The sequence below is a fragment of the Martes martes genome (genome assembly GCF_963455335.1).
Source record: "Martes martes genome assembly, chromosome: 1".
NCBI lineage: Eukaryota > Metazoa > Chordata > Mammalia > Carnivora > Mustelidae > Martes > Martes martes.
The window spans coordinates 101,097,566-101,121,608 of record NC_137888.1 but is presented as its reverse complement, the minus strand read 5'-3'; the positions used below and the strand labels follow the sequence as shown (position 1 = coordinate 101,121,608).

Sequence of the window (24,043 nt, the reverse complement as noted above, 5' to 3'; positions counted from 1 at the left end):
CTTTTCACAAAGTGAAAGTAACTTTTGAAAGAAAAGAAAAAAAGGCTTCCCAGGCCACGGCACATAAGACACACTTATAATTTTAATGTAATAATTAAAAAATAAAAATGGTTTGGGTTTATATTTTAAAAAACAGCCCAGCTGTATTACTCTGTCACCAAGAATTGTTATTTGAAGATCCCATCAGTGCTGAGTTTTATAGGTCAGCCTTCACAATCATCCTTGATGAAAAGTTAGTTCCCTCATGGTATGCAAATATACTCACAACTTTCTGCTTTCTCTTAGAAGGCTCCATCTAAGGCTTCCCTTAGAAGTGCCTCTTTTGAGCAGGATGGGTATGAAGAATGTGATTCATTCAAATGACTCCTCCCTGTTCTACCCCCTCCTTCAACATTCCCCTCTTCTCAGAAACATCTGAAGTATGAAAGTTGTTTTTAAATAGCAGAAGCACCAAAATCCATTAACACCACATATAGTCTTTAAACTGAAATATTTTAGTGATGTCTTGGACATCAAATTGATTTTTTAAGGTGGATTCTGAGTGTGTGGGTCCAGCCCAGGTCTGCAGTTTGTGCAGACATAGAAACAAAAGAAAGTTAAAACATTCAGAAAAAGTTAACCGCTCGCTTTTAAAATAATGCTGGAAATCAAATTTTTTCAAAGAATTGGCAAGCATGGGCTATTGATCAGAATATGAATTAGATGGATTTACAAAATCATTAAGAAACAAATCCAGGTTTATGTGCTGTGAAATTTCCATGGTTCTTTTAAAATGGATAGGCTGCTCATATTTTTTTATAATGCTAAATCACTCAATTTTTGATGGAAAAAGAATACAGATGGACTGTGTTTTACCTATATGAAAATCACCAATCCATTGAAAATAAAATCCAAGAGGGTATATACATTCTAATCAAGTCATTGATTATTTTCCTGATTAATAAGAACTACACTTTACACAAAATACTTTGTCAGCAGCTGTTTTCATCAAAAAAACCAATATTCATAGTTTCACAGTTGAAAAAATTACACATTAAAATATTTTACAATTCATTGTATATTCACCAGGTTCCCATTTCCTAATATAAAGCAGATTAGAAGGGAAAACCTCAAAGTTGATTACTTTGACAGTGAGTTTTACAGAGGACACTAAGAACCACAAAAAGCTTAGGTTCTATCATAAAATAGTGACCAAATTCCATTCTTCTTTAAAAAATCCAATTAAAAACATCTTTTTAAAAAACCAAATTCTACAATATGATTAACAGATTTCAAATTAACAGCAGTCTAAAAATCTTCAAAATAAATGATTTTGTATACTGAGAATATGATAAAAAGTTAAAACATGATTTTCAGATTATATCTTACTAGAGTATGTTTAAAATTAGGTTTTATTTTCTTTAAACCTGCTTTTTTTTTTCCCTCCAAAATAGTCATTGAAGGAACTATTTCTCAAGCGACCAAATGAAACTGTAAAGTCAATAGTTAGATATACCACATTCAATGACAAGGATGGCTGGCCACAGGAATTGACCAATCCATGGGAAGTGATCGGACACTGAAGTACCAGGAAATGGCTTACCACTGACTTGACAGCCTAGTCACCCCATGTAGCATTCAATTCAATTTTTGGTTCTTTGCCTTCTGAGCACTACCTGACCCTTTTTTCTTATTTTCAATGTTGTTTGCTTTAACTCTGCTTGGACTCATTTAAAATTTGCTTTGCTTTTAGCTAGACTGCTTAACCTACATTCTTTGTAAAATCTGTCTATGCTTCTTCAAACAGAATTAACTTGGTTGCAGTAACTGTGAAAATAAATGTAAATGATGAAATAAGCTCTGTGGCTGTGTTTTAATGGAGAGGTCCCAGGGGAAGGGGACTAGCTGGACTGATGTGAGACATGCAAAAATTATGTAAATTTTGTGCAAGGAAGCTCAAAGCTTTTTGGCACTCAGGTAAAACGTTGTTCTGTTAAATCTTCAGTTTCCACCATCAGAGTTTCAGATTTGTACCATTTCATTGAATTTTCCTGTAATTAATCCCTGATACAGAAAAGACTGGGATGTTAGTATGTATTAACTGAATATACATAAAAGGCACAAAATGTTAAAGAAGTTTTAATAAGTTATGAAATCTATATCTGCAAAAGAATCTATTTGGCTTCCTGCTTAAAATGGGAGTTTAAATTCTTCTTAACTATTCCAAGACAGTTTACAGAAATAAGTTCCCCTAAATCTTCAAATTTATTTTTCTTGTTGGCAATATTATATACATGCTTTAGTGAAGTACCTAAGTCTCCAATAATTAGGCCCTTTAAGGGCTCTAAAATAGCCAAATATTAAGAGTATTTGAATTAGAGTCCCTTGTTTACTATTCAAGACTTCTATTATAGGTAACTGATTTCATAAATGAGTATCATTTAAGTGATGTTGTTTTACTAGAGTATATAATGCACACTTTTTATAAAGTTGTATTCCAATAATATGCCTAATCTAGAAAACTGTCAGTAAATTATTGCACTTTTTCTGGTGTGGCACCTGGACATTTGCTAAAGCTATTTCCTAGGGCATTAATCATTCATTTCAAATACTGAGTAAAATATCAGATTCTACAGTGATGACTAGCATTAGCCCCTATACCTTGGGTTAATGTTTCCCCAAGTGTTTAAGAATGTATCCTGCACTCAAATGCAATTTAATAAAGTTGGACAGTGAGCCCTAATTGCGTGGAAATGGGACATGATCTTAAAATGGTTTAAGGTCCTACTTTTATTATCCAGATATTGCATAAATAGCCTAAAAAGGTAAAAAGTTCATGGTTTCTATTCCCCCATATTATAAAGTATTATTCATGAGCATACCTCGGTAGAGGGGTTGAAGCAATCAAGAAGATACTGTATATTGGTTAATTTTGGTAACTAGTTTCATGACTGAGGCATTATCAACTATAAAGGAAGATGGAGAATGGGGCAGTCATATGAAAACAGAAAGAAATAAAACGAAAGAAGATGAACTTTAATCTGTTTTCCTTATGCAGTTATACACTAGTCATTGGTATAAATGGGATAGTGCCTGAGCCTCACCCACAGACCAAGAGGAAAGCTGACCATGCTGCTATGAACAATAAAAAATTTGGGGTGCAAAACAATGCATGAGTATGGGACAGATCATGTAAATAAAGAATATATATTAATGATAGTTTCTATAATATAAATAGCCTTTAATAAAAAAAATAATCTTTTTAATAACATTAATACTCACTTCTATTTTCTGGAAACATGCATGAAAAATGTATTCAATTCAATTGCAAAAGGAAAAAAATCAACCTACGGTGAATACTGTACAATTCTGAAGCAAGAACTAGTCCTGCTCATTCTTTCTGATGATTATTGTACTTTGTGGGTGCCCAGAATTTCCCTGGGAGATAAGAATCAGATTCTTGTAAATACTGTCCAGAAAAAACCCAAAAACACCATCTTATAACAGGTCTCACTTGTGACTGCTTCCAAAGCTTTGCAGATAAGACCCCAAATCGTCAAAAGGTTTGATTTATTAAAAAGGAAAAGTCTCTGATGAAACCTCAAGAGCCCCTTTTACCCCAAGCATTTTTTTCTTCATTAAACAAGGAGTCAAAAATCCCACCTCAAACTATAAATTGAACAGCAATGGAAAAATAAGAAATCTTCATTATTTTCTAATCTCAATGTAATTTAACACCAAACTTCAGTTTCCTTGAACCTAATGCAATAATAGACTGTGTTGTGTCCACAATTTCAAAACATAGAACATTTGCAAGACAAAAAAAGAACATCATTCTTTTTCCTTCTCCATCATTTCTATATATTTTGGGGTTTTTTTGTTTTGTTTTCTTTTTTAAAAAAAGATACAAACAATCTTCAAAGTTTACCTTTTTGGACTTAAGGCATAACATGAAATTGCGCATTATTCTAAAGCTTAATTTTGAAATGAACTAGTTTAGTGCTCTCAAACCCTGTTTGCGTTTACATTATTTAAATTATATAGTACTTTATTTCTGTTCTTGTGTAAATTCTAATGCTGTTCATGGATTGTGCAATTCCTATGCAATCGGTCTTTGCCTGTTGACAGTTATTAACAGTGCAGGATAGTATCCAGATAATGAGCTTTCGGTTTCTCAGTTATCATTTCAGTTCAAAGCATGCTGCTTAATTGTGTGGAAGATCCAATCCATTTTTGTTGTCCAGCCACCATGATGTGCATCATTCATTTGTTTCATGAAATATTCCAAAGCCTCTTGTTCAGTTTTATCTAAAGCTAGGGTCTTTCGAATGTATGCAATATCATCAAAAGATTGTAGTTCTGGCATTCCAGAGCCAAGCATCATTGAGAAAAGATTTATGAAGAGATTGGCATGCTGCCGAATAGCTAGATAAGCCTTGTAACACATCTCCTGAAACCTATAAGTGATAAGAACAGTGTAATCAGTATGGAGCAAATGGGGTTAATACCTTCAGGTGTCTGCTCAAATGTCACATCATTAGAGAGGCCTTCTTGAGCAAATCTATAAAAAATAGCATTCCTCTCCCCACTCCCCTTACCAACACTTTCTGTTCTCTTCACCCCATGCTAGAATATAACCTCCGTGAGTCCATAAGGATTGTGTTTACTGCTTATCACCAGCACCTTAGAATAACACCTGGTACATCAGCAGTTTACTAAGGATTTATTAAATGTAAGAACTAGTCCATACCAAAGCCTTTAGGATTTAGCCTAGGACCAGGACAGAATTGCAGATAAAATGGAATTTTATACAAGGTTTTTGAAAGTACTTTTAGGTTTAAGATAGACTGATGATATACTAGAAGGCGATCAGAAAAATCATAAATAAATGCGGTAATTACAAGTTTACTCATTTCCTCAAATTGTAAGACTAAAAAATGTTGTCTTAAGCACTATATCAGTATAGAGAAGATAATAGTCCAATTATTTAAGCAACAGTAAATAAAAACCTTTAATATATTAAAAAGTTTAAGAATCACTTTCTTAGGCCTTAATTAACTAAATAATTTCAGGCCTTCACTAATTAATAAATCGGCTTTTCTTTCTATTTTTCTTCATAGCGTTGTACAATAAATAAATACATTAACATACTCAGGCCAGAATGTTAATAAAACATATTTTAAATTGCTTGAAAAATATCAATTATTTTTGATAGAGCAGAAAGAATTCTGTACGTTGTATTTTTGATTTCTTGAACTTACCTCTCAAATTCTCTTGTCTTTGTGCATTCTTGGGCTCCTTTACTAATCACTATTAAGAAATCTTGTGTCAAAACAAATGGCACGCGTTCCCGTTTATAACCAAATTTTTTCTTCTTGTGATCCAAAAAGTGTCCAAAATCTATATGAAACAGCTTTCAAAAACAAAGAATTATATTATAGCTTGACAAATGCAGAAATGCAATATCCTGAATTAATAAATTTAAGAACGCCAAAACATTTTAAAAAGAGAAAGCTATTACTTGTCCATCATCTTTAACCATGATGTTACTATTGTGACGATCTCCAATGCCCAGAATGAAGGTAGCAACACAATATCCAGCACATGAACGTGTGAACAGGTCAATGGCTGCATCATATCTACAGAGAAAAAATAAAGACTTGATGAGTAGTGTGTTAACACAGAGTAATCCAGTCCAAAATGGAAAAAGATGGTCAAAGTCTGTATTGAAGAGTGAAAACAATCACGGACGTTAAGAGGAGGAAGTAATTATGTCCAAAGATTTGAGGTAGAAAGGACATTTCTGGATATCCTCTGACTAAAGCGTTAAGTCTTATTATGGTGAAAAAATAGTGAAGGTGTCATGAAAAAAAAGTTCTCCTAATCATTTTAACAATGAACTAAAAGTAAATTTTGAGATGTTCAATGTTGATGTTGAAAAAAAAAATAAGCAAGAAAACACATTAGATACCTAAAACTGGATGTATAAAGTTGGGTATATAGGGTTTCACCAAAACTGAAGTAATTCTGATCATTCAAAGATAAAATCTCATCAGATATTTCAAAAGGTTTTCTCTGATCTCAGAGAAATGTACACAACCATTAAAAGACTCGTCTAACAAAACCTTAAATTGACGTAGGAAGAAAAGAACAGACTCACATTTCTCCTTTGTTCTTGTCTTTGAGCCACTGGTGGAGTGTGTGGCTGTTAAACTGCAGAGCGCCTTTCAGGCCACCTTTGCACTGAATCTGCATAATTGTGTGAGAATTTCGCACCACTTCAATAAGTCCCACACAGTCACCAATTGACAGACAACCATAAGGTAACATTCTGAAAAGGATCAAGACATTTGTAATCAAGTGATGGAATATTAAAACAGCAAATATTTTAACAGGCTAATGCAGGAATATCCTTTGTGCAAATTTGTCATTGTCTTGTGACTTTTACTCATAAAAGTCTCATGACCTTTACTCCTTTAACTTAGGTTTTCTTTTAATATTAGAAAAATCCTCAAAATTATCTGCTATCATTTGTTATAAGCTTCAATTGAGAGAGCACCTAATTGAATATGAGAAAAGCATTAAGATTATTGTGGCAATGAACATTTTATAAACATTTATGACTAAAAATATGGGTGAATTTCAGCTTGTTTAGCTGAAATCTAAATAATACTTTGGGGCAGCAGTTCTCAAATTTTTGGTCTCAGGACTCCTCTATAGTCTTAAAAATTACTGAAATTCTAAAAAGCTTTTATTTATGTGGGCCATATCTACTGATGTTAGCAATTAAAATAGAGGAAAAGATTAAAGTATTAATTCATTTAAAAATAACAAACTATTATGTGGTAATATAAATAACATCTTTTATGAAACAAAGAACTTTATGTTAAAAAAAAAAAAATTCTTGGGGCCCCTGGGTGGCTCAGTTGGTTAAGCATCTGACTCCTGGTTTCAGGTCAGGTCATGATCTCGTGGTTATGGGGTTCTGTGCTCAGCACAGAGTCTGCTTCAGATTCTGTCTCCTTCTCCCTCATCTGCTCTTGCACTCTCTCTCACTCTCAAATAAAGAAAATCTTTAAAAAAGAAATTCTTAGTAAGAAGAATGACACTTTCCCATATTTTCAAATTTCTTTAATGTCTGGCTTCATAGTACTGAGCTGGATTCTCCTCTATACTTCTGTATTCAACCTAAAGCAATGTTTTAATTGAAGCATATGAAGAAAATCTGGCCTCGTATCATTAAGTAGGTAGAAAAAGGAGTACTGTAATAGCCTTTTCAGATAATTGTAGATATTTTTCTTTGATATTATTCCAAAATTTGACAAAAGGTAGTTTCTCAAGTTGTAATATGGAATGTGAAATCGTATCAATAAACTCGTCATACTGTTACATTAAAATCTATTAGTCTACCTTGCCTCTGAATGGAACTTTTACTCATATATGACTTTATATATCATGCATTGGTCATTTGGAAGATATTAGTTCACTGAGTTACAAAGATCTTTCAGATGGTGGTACTTTTCATTATATCAACTAAAAAAAAATCACAATTATTAATATTACCACTGATATCATCAGAAAAGTCTTTACTTTGAGAGCACTCTTACGGCTTATGGTAGTATATACAAGTTTTTCCAAATTCTCATTTTTGCTTGAAAGCTCAAATTTGATCTTTGACAACAAATCCTGTCAGTTGTTCACCTTGAAGAGATAGGCTCATATCATTCATTTTCAAGAAAATGTCTGCCAAATACCCATGTCTCAAAAAACCAAAGCTTATCTACTATTATTATTTTTTTTGGCTTCTATTATTTTTTTAAAAAATATTTAATTTATTTATTTGAGAGAGAGAGAGAGAGCAAAGCAGGGGGAGGGGCAGAGACAGAGGGAGATGCAGACTCCCTGCTGAGCAGGGACCCCCCCCCACCCATTCTTTTTTTTTTTTCTTAAGATTTTATTTATCTGAGAGAGAGAGAGAGAGAGAGAGATCATGAGCAGTGGAGGAGGGTAGAGGGAAAAGCAAGCTCCCCACTGAGCAGGGAGTCTGATGAAGAACTCGATCCCAGGGCCCTGGGATCATGACCTGAGCTGAAGGCAGATGCCTAACCGATTGAGCCATTCAGGTGCCTTATTAGTTATTCTTTAAGTAAAAATAGTGTTCCATGAAAAAAGCAGTTAGTATGGCTTGAAACTCTAATAACCCACAAATACCTTTTCTTGATAAACCATATTTGGGTATGCAGCAGAAGTGCTATATGGGTAATTCCCACTCATCACAGTGTAGAAAAAAGGACATGTATTCAAGGGAGGTGTGAGCAGTTAAAGAGACAATGAGAAAAACATTCCAGTTAGCACATAAGTACTAAAGTCTAGTTTTTCTTGCTCTATTGTTCTCATAAGCTACTGTCCATGCTTTTCATCTTTCTTTTACTTCTTAAGTTCCTAAAAAAGTAACAGTCTACACTTATTTTCATTTTCTCAATTCCATGTAGCATAACTTCTATGACTACCACTCTACTGACTTAACTCTTCTTATAGTTAATCATGAATCATCAAATCTAAAGGCTTTTTCGTTGTCCTTATGCTCTTACATCCCTTGAAGCACCTGATACTGTGACTCTCTCCCCTCTTTTGGGTTCTGTGAATTACTTCCTCTGGCCTACCTATCCCTTTGATGATTTCTTTTATGGAATCTTTCCTTCTACCTGCCCTGGTAAATGTGGGAATTTCTTAAGGTTGTACTCCTGCTCATTCTTACTTTACATTTTAATTTTATTACTGCTGAACATGCTCACAGTTTAAAAAGTCAGACAGTCGGGGCACCTGGGTGGCTCAGTGGGTTAAAAGCCTCTGCCTTTGGCTCAGGTCATGATCCCAGGGTCTTGGGATCGAGCCCCACATGGGGCTCTCTGCTCAGCAGGGAGCCTGCTTCCCCCTCTCTCTCTGCCTGCCTCTCTGCCTACTTGTGATCTCTGTCAAATAAATAAATAAAATCTTAAAAAAAAAAAAAAAAGAGTCAGACAGTCCTATAAGGCTTGTGACATTAAAAAAACCCAAAACAAAAAGCAGAGAATCCAAGTTTTTGGCAAGAATAAATAAAAATGCTCTGACTTCTTGAAAATAATTTTTTTTAAATTTAAAATCAAACTTTAAATAAAAATGTTACTTAAATTACTTAAGTTAAAAAAATTTAGAAAATATTCGAAGACTTAAAAACTTTTTGAAGATCCAACTTACTTTTCAATGATCTAGCTTAACTTTAAATGGTTTTTAGCACACTCACTCATTTACAGTTAAATACCAGAGTTATACAGTTAAATCCTTGACTCTGTCTAGTTCTGCATTCTCTTTTGTTTTGTACTTTCCTGGGGGCAGTGGTAGTAATGACATGTGTATCTCTCAGACGCAGAAATTATACCAAAAGAGGAAGCTTGATTCGTATAACACTCTTTTTGGAAAGCAGAAGGGACTAAGCACAGCATCAGGAGTTAAAAATCTGAAGTTGATGACCTAATTTTGTGCTTTAGCAAATTACTTGACATGTCCATTTTTCTTCTTTGCAACAAGATGATTCTACTATGTGTCACTGATGTATTTTTACATACTACGTATCAATCTTTAGGAGGCATACAAATAAACCCTAATCTGCTCTGCTGCTGCAGCTGGAGTTGACTCCTATGCCCACTTATGGACAAAAATTCTTTTGGAGAGAGTGGCCTTTGCTGGAATGACTCTAGATTTGCAAAGAGACGAGAAAGAGAAGGGAACACTGTGAGAAACAGAAACGAATTAGGACAAGATGAATGAAGCACGACAGAAAACTTAGACATAACTATAGAAGGTTGGGCAGAAACAAACAAAATAGCAAAAGCTTTAAGACGAGTTCTTTTCATAAATTTTGCTGTCAAACTGATTTAAGATTAGAGGCTATATAAAGTTTTAAAATTAGAAAATTTACATTACAAAAGAAACTTTCTTTTAACCTCTTAACTTCTGAATGAAAACAGGGGGCTTTTGTGTCTCCTATGTTCTGTCTTAAAAAGTTCCAGACACATTCCAGACACAGTTGCAGTCTTTGCCAACTTAGAGATACCTCTTCTTGCCTTGCTGAATCTCTTTGCTATTCTGCGCCAAGGAAGAGGAAGACGAATGAAAGTGTAATCAACTAGTATTAATTACTACTCCCTACATTTTTTCATAGATACATGCCCCTTTATGCTTTATAACTGATGTTTACTAATAGTTTACTTTTTCAGGATAACTTTCATAAGGCAACATATGTTGCCTTACTGGTTACCTACCGGAGGTCAAGACCTTGATTTTGCCAGATATTTTCCATAATGCGAATTATTTGAAGTGTTAGCATATCTTGCCGTAAATCTGCAATTCAAATAATATGTATCACCGTTTAATTCCACGAATGCAAACCTGGTGTCATGTCATCATGTTGCTTTCAAGCAGAAAATAAATACAGCTATATTACTTTTTAGATTAATCTATAAGGAAGCAATATTTTGACTCTTAACCCATTTCTAAAGTACCCGCATAAACCCATCTGTATAACAATGTATTTCACAAAAATTTTAAATTAAAATATTTAAAGTACTTATTTTTTTTTTTGAATCCTTAAATTTGAACCTGTTTATAAATATTGGGGTTAACAGAATTCAGTGCTCAAATGTCGTTTCCCAGTGGAAATTCATCTATGATCCTCCCACTGCTTCCTGCCACAGCCTGTTTTCTAAGTACTTTAGGACCTTCTTTTATATGATTTCTTAGCAGACTACACCTTTCTTTTGTACCATATTGTAATTTTATTTTTGTAATTATTTGTTTAAAGTCTCTCTTCTCCCTGCTAGACTGTACACTTTAAGAGGCAAGGACTCTGTTTTGTTTATTCTTACAATTCGATGGCCTAGTACATCAAATACTCATAGAAAGAATGGATACTCACACAGCTAAGTAAATAATAGAAACTTATTTCAGGCCTTTCAATTCTAACTTTAGTACTTCTTTACTTTTTAATAATTATACATACATTTTCTAAAGGTTAAGACATTTGTTTAATATTATATATTATATATTTTACCACACACATATTCCTTAAATGGGTTTCAATAGTCTTCATGCTTCACAAATATCCTGTTTATAAAAAGATAGCTAAATTCATGCATCATAAGCTCATTAATACTCTTCCTTACCATCCCCATTTTTAAAGATGATCTCATTGTTCTGAAAGAGTAACTCTGACATGATGTCTGGGTTCTCCCAATTCAACCACAGTGGCCTTTTTGCAGAGGACATAATTCGACACTCTTCAAGCCTTTAAAATAGTTAAAAACTTCACTAGGCACCTTATTTTTAAAATTCTTTTACCCTCAAATTTATTTTAAAATACACAGACAATATAGTTTTTTGAAGTGTTATAAAAATTTAAAACCTTCTCCATTTAATTTATGAAATCATTTATTCAAGGGAGCATAAAGAAAAAAATAACGCTTAAAACTTTCTTATACAATAGCATATGAATTTTCAACACATATAGGGACATGCCATTCGTTTTACAGATATTACATTTCATTTTTTGAAATGAAGCCAGAAATTCTGGTCAGAAAAAGTTTTAAATTCTATTTTTAAAGTAATAAAAACACATTCTGACTAAATGTAGTTCTGAACTTAAGAAAACTGAACAACTTATTCTACAAGGTAGGATAACGGGAGAGGGAGGCATATGTAATTGAACATTCTAATTATTAGAATTCTAAAAATTATAATTTTTAACTTTTCTTAAGATTTTTTCCAGGAAGGTTACTTGTTTAAATATATCAATAAACCTTCCAATAAGGTACATTACCTGAGATTTCCTAGCTGATGAGCAGGATTAAGAGGAGATAGAAAACCCTGGAGAGCATCCATGAAATCTGGTCGCCGCATCTGCTCAACTAAAAACTTCATCTGTACCTGATAAATGAGCATAATTGTGTTTAGAAACTGATTTCATGAAAGGTAAAACTAACCGCTAATCTCTTTTATATGTTGTAATGACAGTATTGTATATAGTCTATGAATCCATATCATGTTTCTGATTAGAAAGGTTTCTATCACACAGAGCAACACACTTCAGGCAGAGGCAGGAGGGGCAGCACTGTGTACTCTCCTATAAGAACACTGCATGCTGACATGGGCAATGTTCTGGCTCTAGAGCATGGCTTGGTCAACTATGGCAGTTTTTGTAAATCAAACTGCCCTGGATATAGCCATGCCCTTTCCTTTAGATACTGTGGCTGCTTTCACAGCAGAAGAGCAGAGTTGAATAGTTACAACAGAGACTGCATGGTCTGTGAAGTCTAAAATATTTACTATTTGACCTTTCACAAAAAAGTTTGTTGACCTATGGAGGAAAAACTATGGAAATATCAGGTTAGCTTAGAAACTTTACTTTTAAGCTTTGCAGGAAAAAACCATATTCATTTTCTCTCCGTTTAGTAAAGAGTCTAGTGAGGCTAAAGGAAACTGTTTGGAAAAGGGCTTATAAAAACATTTGTTAGGCTGAGTCGCACACTATACTCAGGTTCCAGTATGTATGCAGAAACATATCTTTTTAATCACCTGAAACCAGAGCTCAGACTGCTGAGCTATATCATGCAATGACTGCCATTTTATTTTAGGAAATCGTTACTTATCAAAAATATAAGAGGTAAGTAGGGGACAAAAAGAGGTTAGAAGCTAGGAACTCATAATAAATTAATTTTCATAATTTAATTTTAGTAATAAAGTTTTGTTTGTTTTTGTTTTGTTTTGTTTTCACTATGGAGAAGCAAGTAGCTGGAAAATATAGTCATCACTGACTACAGCAGCTCTTGCTCATGTAAAGGCATTTCTTTTTCTAGCACTATCAACCCTAATGTTAGCACACTGCTTCCATGCTTTATCATTGTTACGATAAAGCAGGAAATCGCTCAAAGAAACTGCTTTTGTTCCTATGGCATTTTCACTACCCTATCACAATCCCATTTAAGCCAATAGTAAAGTGAGTAATGACTTTCATCTTCCTATTTAACTCACTGTATCAAAGCCAATCTGTGATATGAAAATTCCAGCTAAAAGAAATAACTATATTTGCAAATTTAACTAATATCTAGTTTCTTTTTTCTTACCTGTTACAATATAAATATTATAACTTTTATTCTTTCAAAGCAGGCTAGTCCCCTCTAGTTCATAACTCCATGATCAGAAACAGTATAATTATTTTAAAAAAATCTTTTTTTTTTTTTTTTTTTTTAGAGAGCAAGGACGAGCAAGGAGTGGGGGCAGAGAGAGAATCTTTTTTTTTTTAAAGATTATATTTATTTGACAGAGAGAGAGATCACAAGTAGGGGCAGAGAGGCAGGCAGAGAAAGTGAGGGGGAAGCAGGCTCCCTGCTGAGCAGAGAGCCTGATGTGGGGCTCGATCCCAGGAATCTTAAGCAGGCTCCATGCCCAGAATGAAGCCCGATGTTGGGCTTGATCTCATGACCCTGAGGTTGTGACCTGAGCACAAATCAAGAGTTAGATGCTTAACTAAGCCACGCAGGCGCCTCCCACCATTATTTTCTAATATCATTTATTTGACCTTCAATAAAATCAGCTCAGTCACTCACTCAACGACATTTAGATTAATACAGTAACTTTCTTTAAAATTTTTTTTTCATGCAGTATCAATGAAGATCTTGGAAAAATTCATTCGGTACTGCTAATTTACATTCTTTGTGCTTGGGGACTAATATACTGGGATTTTTTTTTTTTTTTTTTTCCATTTCATTAGAGGTGAGGAATGATCTCACTTTTTACTACAGGATGTGGTAGACTGAAAAAACGACAGGAGGAAAAGGTCATGAAAAATCCTTACATTTCATATTTCTCAGTTACACTAGGCTAGATTACATATCACCAGAGTGTGTGATAATGTTCAAAGCATGACTAAGAGTCCACCTTAAACTTAGCAATGTACAAATTAATTTCTTTACACTTATTTTCAGGGTCATTACTGAAAGATAAAAAATGCCACAAAATAAGGAATAATAATTTTAAAAGTTAGGGCTGTGTAAAAGAGAAGGAAGGGGAAGAAGAAAGGACTAACATTTACTGGCACCGCCTGCGTTCTGGGCACTGTGATATGTGCTTCAGTGCATCTCATGTAATTTAATTCCCACTACACTATGCAGAAAGTATCACTGCCATTTATAAATGAGGAGAATAGATCTCAAAGTCTAAATAATGTGTCTAACATTACATAGCTGAGAGGCAATGAAACTTGGATCCAAATCCTGATATGCTTGATTCTAACACCCACAATCTGCATGTACACTGGGCTCTCAAATTACCCTGCCCCACTGCAATGCAGAGTCTCAAAAACAAACTAAAGATTCACGTACCTTTTGTGTTTCATCCTTCTTCTCTTGTTTGAGGATATCAGTTAAGTTAATGAGCTTTTCCATAGCCTCAACTTGCCTATTTAGGTGCTTCAAATACATCCCACATGCACGACAATAGGACTCCAAAAGAAGGCCAAACCTCTGACTAACCGTTTTATTGTGCATCTCAGATCTAAAAGAGCATAGGATTAAAACAAAACAAAAGAAAAAAAGAAAAAAAGACTGAAATACACACATGTATGCACACACACACTGCATTATACATATGGTCTTAAATAAGTACATATATTTTTTTTTTAAATATGAAAACCCATTTTTGAAATCCAGTAAATGTTATCATCATACTAACAACAAACTTATGTAAAATCTATCATTTGGAAGTAAAATAATCAAGAATTTAAGATAGTTCCTGGAAATATAAGTTTAATAAACTAGACTTTAGGCCTACTTCAACTACTTTTCATTTACTAATCTTAGCATGAGATGTATTAACTATAGAGAACAAACTGATGGTTACTGAAGGGGAGGTGGCTGGGGGCTGGGTGAAATAGGGGCAGGGATTAAGGCGTGCATTTGCTTTAGTGATGAGAACCAGGCGTTGCATGGGAAGTGTTTAATCATTATATTGTACATATTATAATACTAATACGTAATACTAATATTATATTGCATGTTCACTAACTGGAATTTAAATAAAACTTGAAAGATACACAAACATGAAACAAGTAAATTCAGGAAAAAAGTAATAAAATGAATAGGGAGGGAGTGAAGAGCAAGTGAATACTATTTGACTCTCGTGGCATACATATCCTCTTTCTACACAGTCTATGAATTTAATTATTTTAAACTTAGCTTCAGGATTCCATTTTGATTTATTTTAACATTAAAAAAATCAAGTTAATTAAAAAAATCAAGTTAATTATAAATCTAAATTTAGGAGAAGTGTATGGCTTATGATCTCACTTGGAGTATTAGATCATATTCTACAAAATACTTTTAATTCTTTTATTTATTTATTTATGAGAGAGAGAGAGAGAGAGAGAGAGAGAAAGAGAAAGCATGATAGGGGAGAAGGTCAGAGGGAGAAGCAGACTCCCTGCTGAGCAGGGAGCCCACTGCAGGACTTGGGAGATCATGACCTGAGCCAAAGACAGTCACTTAACCAATTGAGTCACCCAGGCGCCCAAATACTTTTAATTCTTAATTAGCTTGTTTTCTAGTAAGAAACTTGAGATTTCTGTCATTATTGTTCTGAATTCCAAGGCAGGATTTTTTTTTCTTTTATTTTGGATATTTTAATCCACACATACAGTGAAATCAACTGCAATATTAACCAATATCAACCTAGCAAATTTTACTTGGCTTAAAGTAAAATCAAAGTCTTTAAAAATATTTCAGGTCTCAGGGCGCCTGGGTGGCTCAGTGGGTTAAAGCCTCTGCCTTCTGTTCAGGTCATGATCCCAGGGTCCTGGGATCGAGCCCCACATCTGGCTTTCCGCTCCGCGGGGAGCCTGCTTCCCCCCTTTCTCTCTGCCTCCCTCTCTGCCTACTTGTGATCTCTGTCTGTAAACAAATAAATAAAATCTTAAAAAAATATATATATATACACACACATATATATATATATATTTCAGGTCTCATTTCTATATAAAATTCAGTTTTGCATTTTACTGCTTATTTAATACTAAAGAAAAAAACTTGAAGGGAAGCTTATGACTGGTACAATATACTTTCATTATGGAAAACTCTTTCAGACAAAAACAACAGTATATAAGTCGTATTTATAGATCTGTTAAGAAAGCAAGTAACAGGGGCGCCTGGGTGGCTCAGTGGGTTAAAGCCTCTGCCTTCGGCTCAGGTCATGATCTCAGGGTCCTGGGATCGAGCCCCACATCGGGCTCTCTGCTCAGCAGGGAGCCTGCTTCTCCCTCTCTCTCTGCCTGCCTCTCTGCCTACTTGTGATCTCTGTCTGTCAAATAAATAAATAAAATCTTTAAAAAAAAAAAAAAAAGAAAGAAAGCAAGTAAAATATATCTAAAGAATTTAATGGGAAAATAATGTGACTTACTTTAAATGCCAAAAGAAAAAGTGCCCAATCCTTTGATTAGTCAATGCTTTCTTGAGTAAAAATCTCACAAGCAGGTTATCCAAATACTGTTCATATTTTAGGACCTATGTGATTAAACACAAACATAAAAACAACATTCCATCAATCAGGGTCAGTTTTTGCATGGTTGGATTTAGAGAAAATTTTTTAGAAATTAAGTAGGTACTACTGGTAATAAAACCAATTTTAAAAAAAGCATAAAACTAGTGTAGATAAAGATCCACAGTCTGGATAAAGGTGCATGGATTTAGAATAAAACATTCTTTTTCTATTTTACATTATTTTACCTGTACTAGCTGAATTAGGTACTGAGAAAGCTTGTCATCTGTTAAGTATTTTTCCAAGCACCGAACAGCAAATCCTCGAACCATAGGATCTGGGTAATTACAGTCCAGAAGCTCCATAGCCTGTTCAGGTTTGATTGGAGGCCAATCTTTTACTAAGCAGTACATCTGTTATGGCAAAGACAATAAATCACATTTAAAAAGGAAAGACAATTGTGAGTGAACCCTCCAAGACAATGTCTTAATATCTTCTTTTAAAATTAGTTAAGAGCTCTCCTTATGAATTTGGCGTTTTAAATGTTTAATTCTAACTAATTTTATTAGTGGTGTGAATGGTATTTTTCCCCACTATATTATCATATTAATATAAAACACAGTCTATTTCACCTCTTATGCAGACTTTCTGAGAGAAAACAATTTGACTGACACATGAATTTTATACAACAGTTATTCTGTAATCTCAAACATGCATTTACCTGAGCTACTTCATCTCTAGAATTCCATTTAACAGACAGAAGCAGTTTGGGTAGAATTTCAGGGATAGTTACACAATAGTGTCTGTGTGGAAAAGACAAAACAAAACAAAAAACATTCTTGCATGTTAATCAAAAGGCCTAGATATCTAAATTTTAAACTATGTAATCTTTCCAAACACTCTGAAAACTTACCATTACTAGCCTACTTTAAAATCAAAAGAAATCAGCATTTAACACTATAATTGCATATTTATGCACACATAATACTTAGGCATTTACAATGTCATGGAAGACAAAAGAATAATCCAAATGGTAGACAGATACTTTGGAAAAAAGTATGAATTTATTTCATAACACTACATAGCTCCTTTTTTACCCACTCACTCAACAGAAACCATGAGGAGAGTTGCCACTTCTACTGTAGTCACTGGACAAAACTTATGTTTCAATGGACTTTCTGTAGAAAGGCACTGCAACTGCTTTATTTAAATAAACCAGTGTATAATTCCTAAGTAGTGGGGTAATTTCTTCATAAGTGAAAATAAAGCACTGCACTATTACTTTGAGGAAGTATAAGGGAAAAAATGGAAGGAACGCCTAAAAATTGAAATATCTAGACCAACTATATCCCAACTAAATTGATCTAAAGCTATGGGTATTTTTTTTTTTTTTATCTTGAATTTCATTTAAAAAAGCCTCTAAAACAAATCCTAAAAAACGTCACACCAGGGATTTAGAATTTTAAAAAAGCCTTCAAGGCTTGAAGGTGGAAGGTCAGTACCAATGCAGCATGATTTTCTAGAAATACTGATCTTTATCCACAGTTTAAAAAAGAATATTGTTTATGACAAAAAAGTCATGTAAATTATGCTTTATGTACTTTAGCAGGTATTGAAGAACCCGCAAGATAAGCCAAAATCAGTTGTTTCAGGGAATATTCATCTTAACATTTACCTGTGGCTCCACAGAAAATCTTTCTCTTGCTCAGTGATTTCAGATAGAGGATCTCGGGTACAAATTGCTCGGAGCTGTTCTTTATCATTTTCTCTTAATTCGTTGTCTCTAGCTAGTCTGTTACTCTGCAAAATAAAGTAATATCTTATATGATTTCCTTTGCCGTATTTTCCCCTGGATTCATGAGTGATCTACAAAAACAGACAATGGCCAACAACTTTACACTGCTTATTAATTGTTGTGACACAGTTTATTCTCATCACAAGCCTTTATTTTCAGGGATGGGGAGAATCAGCTTAAGGCAGTATTTGTGGAACAAATCCAGTATCTTAGTTAACATTACCACCAGTCACAGAACAGTAACTGCCAAAGTGAGTCAGGGATAAGACCAGACTGGGATACTTGGGGGTAGAAGTAGGTAACTGACTTCTCTTCCTGATAAGGCCCTTTCCTAGTATTCTATTAACTACTCTGCTCATGTTTCTGGAATAAGAAATAGTAAAATAATAAAATACAAATGTAAATCCTTTCATAATCTTTGCTCAAACACATCCTTATAATCACTGCAAGGCTCTCAAATTTAGAAAGTAAAAATAAGTAAGAGAAAAAAAAAGAAATACCCTTGTTAAAACACTGGACATTAAATGTTGGAAACTAAAATAAAAACACCATAACCTTTGGTATAATGCCAAGAGTCTAAGTAACATATTTATTCCCTTTAAATATAGATATATTAACTGCATAATGATTAATTATGAATGTATATTAATATATTATGAAAACAAGTATACATCCCCTTGGAATGGGTTACACATATTCCCAATGGCTAAAAATGAAAGCAGGTATTCATGCCACTTGGTTTTTATTAACATTTGTTAATTTTATTAACAACACTAAAATATTATTAATTTATCCAATAGTATAAAGAAATATTATTGGCACATGTCCATCAACAAATATTTATTAAAACATGTACCGAGTGCCTTGTTTTGTTCTTACTGCTGAGGGTCTTATAGTAAAAGAACCTGCACTAACAAGATCCCCATTATAGTGAAAAATTAAATGAACAAATTAAAAAAAATTGGCAAGCTGATATAAATACTTTGGGTGATAGAACGAAGAATGACTGAGTGGCTACTCTACACTGGGTATCTGGAAGTGGCCTCTGAGAAGGGAATATTTAATTTGTGGTCCAAATGATAAGAAGGAAGCACCCACACTAAGATCAGGGAAAAGACTACTGCAGGTGGAGGAAACAGTGAAAGTGACCCAAGAAGAGAACGAGTTTGGTATTAGGGAGGAAAAGGAACAAGACCTGTGAGCCTGAAGCCCAGGAGACAAGGGGAGAGTGATGGGAGGATATGTTCAGACCACATAAAATTTGCAAGTCAGGGTAAAAGGTTTGGATTTTATTTTTAGTGAAAGCTATTTAAAGGATGAATATCATGATTTGATTTATGTTTCTTTTTTAAAAAGATTTTATTTATTTATTTGACAGACAGAGATCACAAGTAAGCAGAGAAGCAGGCAGAGAAAGAGAGAGAGGGGGGAAGCAAGCTCCCTGCTGAGCAGAGAGCCTGATGCCAGGGCTCAATCCTAGGACCGTTTAACCCACTGAGTCACCCAGGTGCCCTGATTTATGTTTTATAAAGATTATTTTAGCTGCTTTGTAGACTGAGGAAGACCATTTAGGAGGCTATTGTAATACTCAAGGTAAGAGATAACAAATACTTAACCCTTGATTCACAGGAAAAGTAGTCATTATCATTATCATCTTGGTCTAAGCGACTCTTGATATTATTGGCTTATTTTTTAGTTGTTTTCATTTTTAATATAGAATAACTTAATAAACTATGAAAAAATTTTGTGAAAAACAATTGTGAAAAACAACTTTATTTGACATCTTATTAAGAATTTAAACACAGATGTGATATGGTGAGTGCTGTGAAGTGTAAAGACCTGTATCCCTGGGCCAAATAATACATTATATGTTAATAAAAATAATTAATTAAAAAAAGAATTTAAACACAGCAGAACCAAATTCATAATCAAAATGGGCAACATCCTTTGAATGCCATTAACTGCTTGCTCATCAACTGTCATGCATGAGCCTGGAACATACACATCTTACAGATTGTGATTCTACACTTCAAATGCATATCTAATAAGTTCTAGCTTATCATTACTCCTGAGTTTTCTTCTTATACTTCAGTTGTCAAAATATAACACTTTTGAGAACTTTTATAGTAATCCGAGCAATTTTATATTTCTAAGTCACTTTTTTCCTTCCACTCATCTTTGCATACACACCTGCCTGTGATGTTTATTCACTTAAAAAGTGTATCAAATAAAATCTGGTGTATAGCAGCATTAAAACTGGAAAGATGAGGTGTGGTCCAGGTTCTCATCAAAAAACAGTGTGTGATGAAGTTATTCCTGTTGAATGACTGACTGAATACAATATTTCCTTTTTGCTCTTGGAAATATATTGTTCACTCATCATATCTTGAGTTTGAGAAAATTCATCTAGGATATTATTTGATGTTTTACCTACATGATCAATTTTACCATCATCATTAGAATCTGAAGTAATGATTCTCAAGTGGTGTAATTTTGTTCCCTCTACCTCCAGGACCTTTGATATCGTTTCTATCTTAGGTTTATAGAAGTTTTCAATAGACCCAATTGTAACTGAAAAACTGACCCAGTTTTATTCTATTAAAAACAACTTTTTTCTTTAAAGAAAAAATTCTTCTCAGAAAGAAAAAAAGTCATAAAATATCAACCCCTTTTTTAAAATTTGTGTTTTTTTCCAGTATTCTAAAATTCATTGTTTATGTACCACACCCAGTGCTCCACGCAATACATGCCCTCCATAATATTCACTACCAGGTTCACCCAAACCCCCATCCCTCTCCCTTCCAAAACCCTCAGTTTGTTTCTCAGAGTCCACAGTCTCTCATGGTTTGTCTCCCCCTCTGATTTCCCCCAACTCACTTCTCCTCTCCATCTCTCAATGTCTTCTGTGTTATTCCTTATGCTACACAAGTAAGTGAAACCATATGATAATTGACTCTCTCTGCTTGACTTATACTCAGCGTAATCTCTAAGAGTTAGGACTGCTCAAAAAGAAACTCGAAAGCTAATTGAGACAGACTCTGATGATAAAGTGAATGTATGAATAAAAATAGGAGACAAATGAGTCTTAAATGACTTGACTCTCATAATTCCTTTGGTTTACAGGTATAACTAATGGTATAGCACTATAGACAATTCATGGGAATGCTCATCAATATTTCTTTTTAAAAATTTTTAAAATTTTATTATTTTTAATTTTATTTATTTATCTATATATTTATTTATTTATTTTTAGCTCATCAATATTTCAATCCCAATTTCAAAATTAAGGAGTTTCTGTTCAGTTACAGCAAAATAGTTAAGAGTTAGAAGCTCAATACTTTTTTTTTGTTTTTTAAAGATTTTATTTATTTATTTATTTGACAGACAGAGATCACAAGTAGGTAGAGTGGCAGGCAGAGAGAGAGAGAGAGAAGGGGAAGCAGGCTCCCCGTTGAGCAGAGAGCCAGATGTGGCTGGATCCCAGCACCCTGGGATCATGACCTGAGCCGAAGGCAGAGGCTTTAACCCACTGAGCCACCCTGGTACCCCAGAAGCTCAATACTTATTAAACAGTGATACTGGATAAGTTATTTAAACTCCTTAAGCCTGTTTCCTTACTGGCAATATAGGGATTATACCCGTACTACCCTCATAGAGATTGCTTTTAAGATTAAATGAGATAAACCAGGAAAAGTGACTGGCATTGCATTTGGTACACAGTAAGCACTTGATAAATGTTAGAATTATCAACAAGAAATCAAAGTTACAAAATAGAGGCTACATTTTTCAAGAAAAAGAATTCCTTTGGACTTTTAGTATCTGAAAGAATTCAGTAATAATTTAAAATTAATTTGTACCTCTCTAAATACCTGCTACATATCTCGGAAAGTATATTGGCAGGAAGGTTATGATTATTACTAATCAGTTTACAAAAGGGTTTGTAAACTCCTTACTGAGAACACAGCTGTAAACTAATAAAGTTCCTCAATGCAGGATTCCAACTGCCCCTGGGCATTGCAATTACTCAGGTAGGCCTATTTCAGGACCTCTTGGCCCCATACTCATTGGTTGGTCTAGCCATAATGTATCACCAGGCCAAAGAAAAAGTGATAAATTTGAAAAGCAGGGAAAGAGACAACAAAGAACAAAAATATCTTCTCTTAGCACTGACACCTTTGCCCTTGAGAAATAAGACTTAATGGTCTTTGAACCCAGTTATACTGTGGTTCCAAATTAATGGCCAAGATCAGACAACTTAATTCATACTTAAACTTCCTTTTATATGTAATCTTTTCTAGGGGATCCTGGAGTATGGTGGTAACAAAGCTCTCTTCTGCTTCCAAGCTTAACTAACAATATATTCACACTTTTGTTTCAACTTTCAGGTTACTATCTCAGAGAAGTAAAAGGTTCTTTCTTGAACCCAATACATATTGGCTTTTCACCCCAACCCTCTGTAGTCATTCTTGGGATACTATTGGTTTTTCTATCATATCACCTACCATGATTTATAATCTTACACATTTCTTTTACCACTTCAACGTCTATTTTTACCATTAGACTGTATATGAAATGGAGGTCTCTTTAGGTCAAAACTTTATTACCTCTCACACAATAAATATAAACATATAGTTGGCATTCAATAAATATTTGTTAAATGAAGGCAGGCTAGGGCTCTGACTAAACTAAGAAGAGACAGAACTTCAGTGACAGTATTAGCATATAGAGAATGTGACTATATTGCAACGCTGTCCAGAGCCTATAGGAGCTATGCCAGTGTAACTAAACCCCATGAACCCTGTTCCAAACAAAGAGGATAAACCCAAATCCACTGATTATGACCGATACTTAAGAAAACTCAGTGATCTGCCTTACCAGTCCTGCATGGGAATAACTAAATCCTGCTTCTCGAGACACCGACCAGTTGGCATGCTCTTCAATCACTGACATATCTGGGAACTTTACCACACTGCTGAACCAGTCAAACTCCAACTCTAAGCATGGTGTTTCCTAAGAGATGGAATAAAAGTTATCATATATATTGTGCTTAACCGTCATAAAAAAGGAAAAAATTCTAATTTATGATAATAAAAAGCTTACTTTATTTGGATTTGACCCAGTAACACCAATAGGGTTCAGCAAATCTTCTAATCCATGAGGTACTGGCCAAAGATTCAGAGCCATTTTTCCAGATACTAGAGTATCTGTATAATCAAACAAGTTTATATTTCCCCAGGCCAATGGACAGTGTTCCTTCAAAAACGAACAGAAAGATATTCACTACTCTGTGGATTAAATTATAAGATGCATTTTTAAAAAGACTATTTATTTATTTGACAGAAAGAGAGACAGAGAGAGAGAGAGGGAACATAAGCAAGGGGAGTGGGAGAGGTAGAAGCAGGTTTCCTGCCAAGCAGGGAGCCTGATGTGGTGCTCAATGTGGGGCTCGATCCCAGGACCCTGGGATCATGATGTGAGCCAAATGCAGATGCTTAACGACTGAGCCACCTAGGTGCCCCTACAAAATGCATTTCAAAACACTTTTCTTCCACAGAAAGAATTCAATAACTATCGCTACAATGACAGGTATAATAAGTCACATCAATTTTTTTTTTTAAATACAAGCACTTTCTGTTTTCCTATATGAAATAACAGAAATTTTTCTTTAATTATAAATAGGAAATATGAACCAAAGCAAGCCAGGCAGAT

General features: G+C 34.2%; 1 protein-coding gene across 1 annotated transcript in view; it reads right to left on the bottom strand.

The window, feature by feature from the left end:
* Positions 1 to 2,913: 2,913 nt before the first annotated feature.
* Positions 2,914 to 24,043, bottom strand: part of PIK3CA (phosphatidylinositol-4,5-bisphosphate 3-kinase catalytic subunit alpha) — a 77,622-nt gene continuing 56,492 nt past the window's right edge. The window contains exons 8-21 of the mRNA XM_080823531.1: positions 23,435 to 23,587; positions 23,210 to 23,344; positions 18,215 to 18,339; positions 17,261 to 17,342; positions 16,788 to 16,952; positions 16,462 to 16,565; positions 14,394 to 14,565; positions 11,834 to 11,940; positions 11,181 to 11,302; positions 10,281 to 10,359; positions 6,140 to 6,310; positions 5,501 to 5,618; positions 5,241 to 5,392; positions 2,914 to 4,436 (exon numbers count right to left, since the gene is read on the bottom strand). Coding sequence (XP_080679657.1) covers positions 4,166 to 4,436; positions 5,241 to 5,392; positions 5,501 to 5,618; positions 6,140 to 6,310; positions 10,281 to 10,359; positions 11,181 to 11,302; positions 11,834 to 11,940; positions 14,394 to 14,565; positions 16,462 to 16,565; positions 16,788 to 16,952; positions 17,261 to 17,342; positions 18,215 to 18,339; positions 23,210 to 23,344; positions 23,435 to 23,587 — 1,956 coding nt within the window. The 3' untranslated portion in view covers positions 2,914 to 4,165. The remainder of the gene's footprint in view (positions 4,437 to 5,240; positions 5,393 to 5,500; positions 5,619 to 6,139; positions 6,311 to 10,280; positions 10,360 to 11,180; positions 11,303 to 11,833; positions 11,941 to 14,393; positions 14,566 to 16,461; positions 16,566 to 16,787; positions 16,953 to 17,260; positions 17,343 to 18,214; positions 18,340 to 23,209; positions 23,345 to 23,434; positions 23,588 to 24,043) is intronic.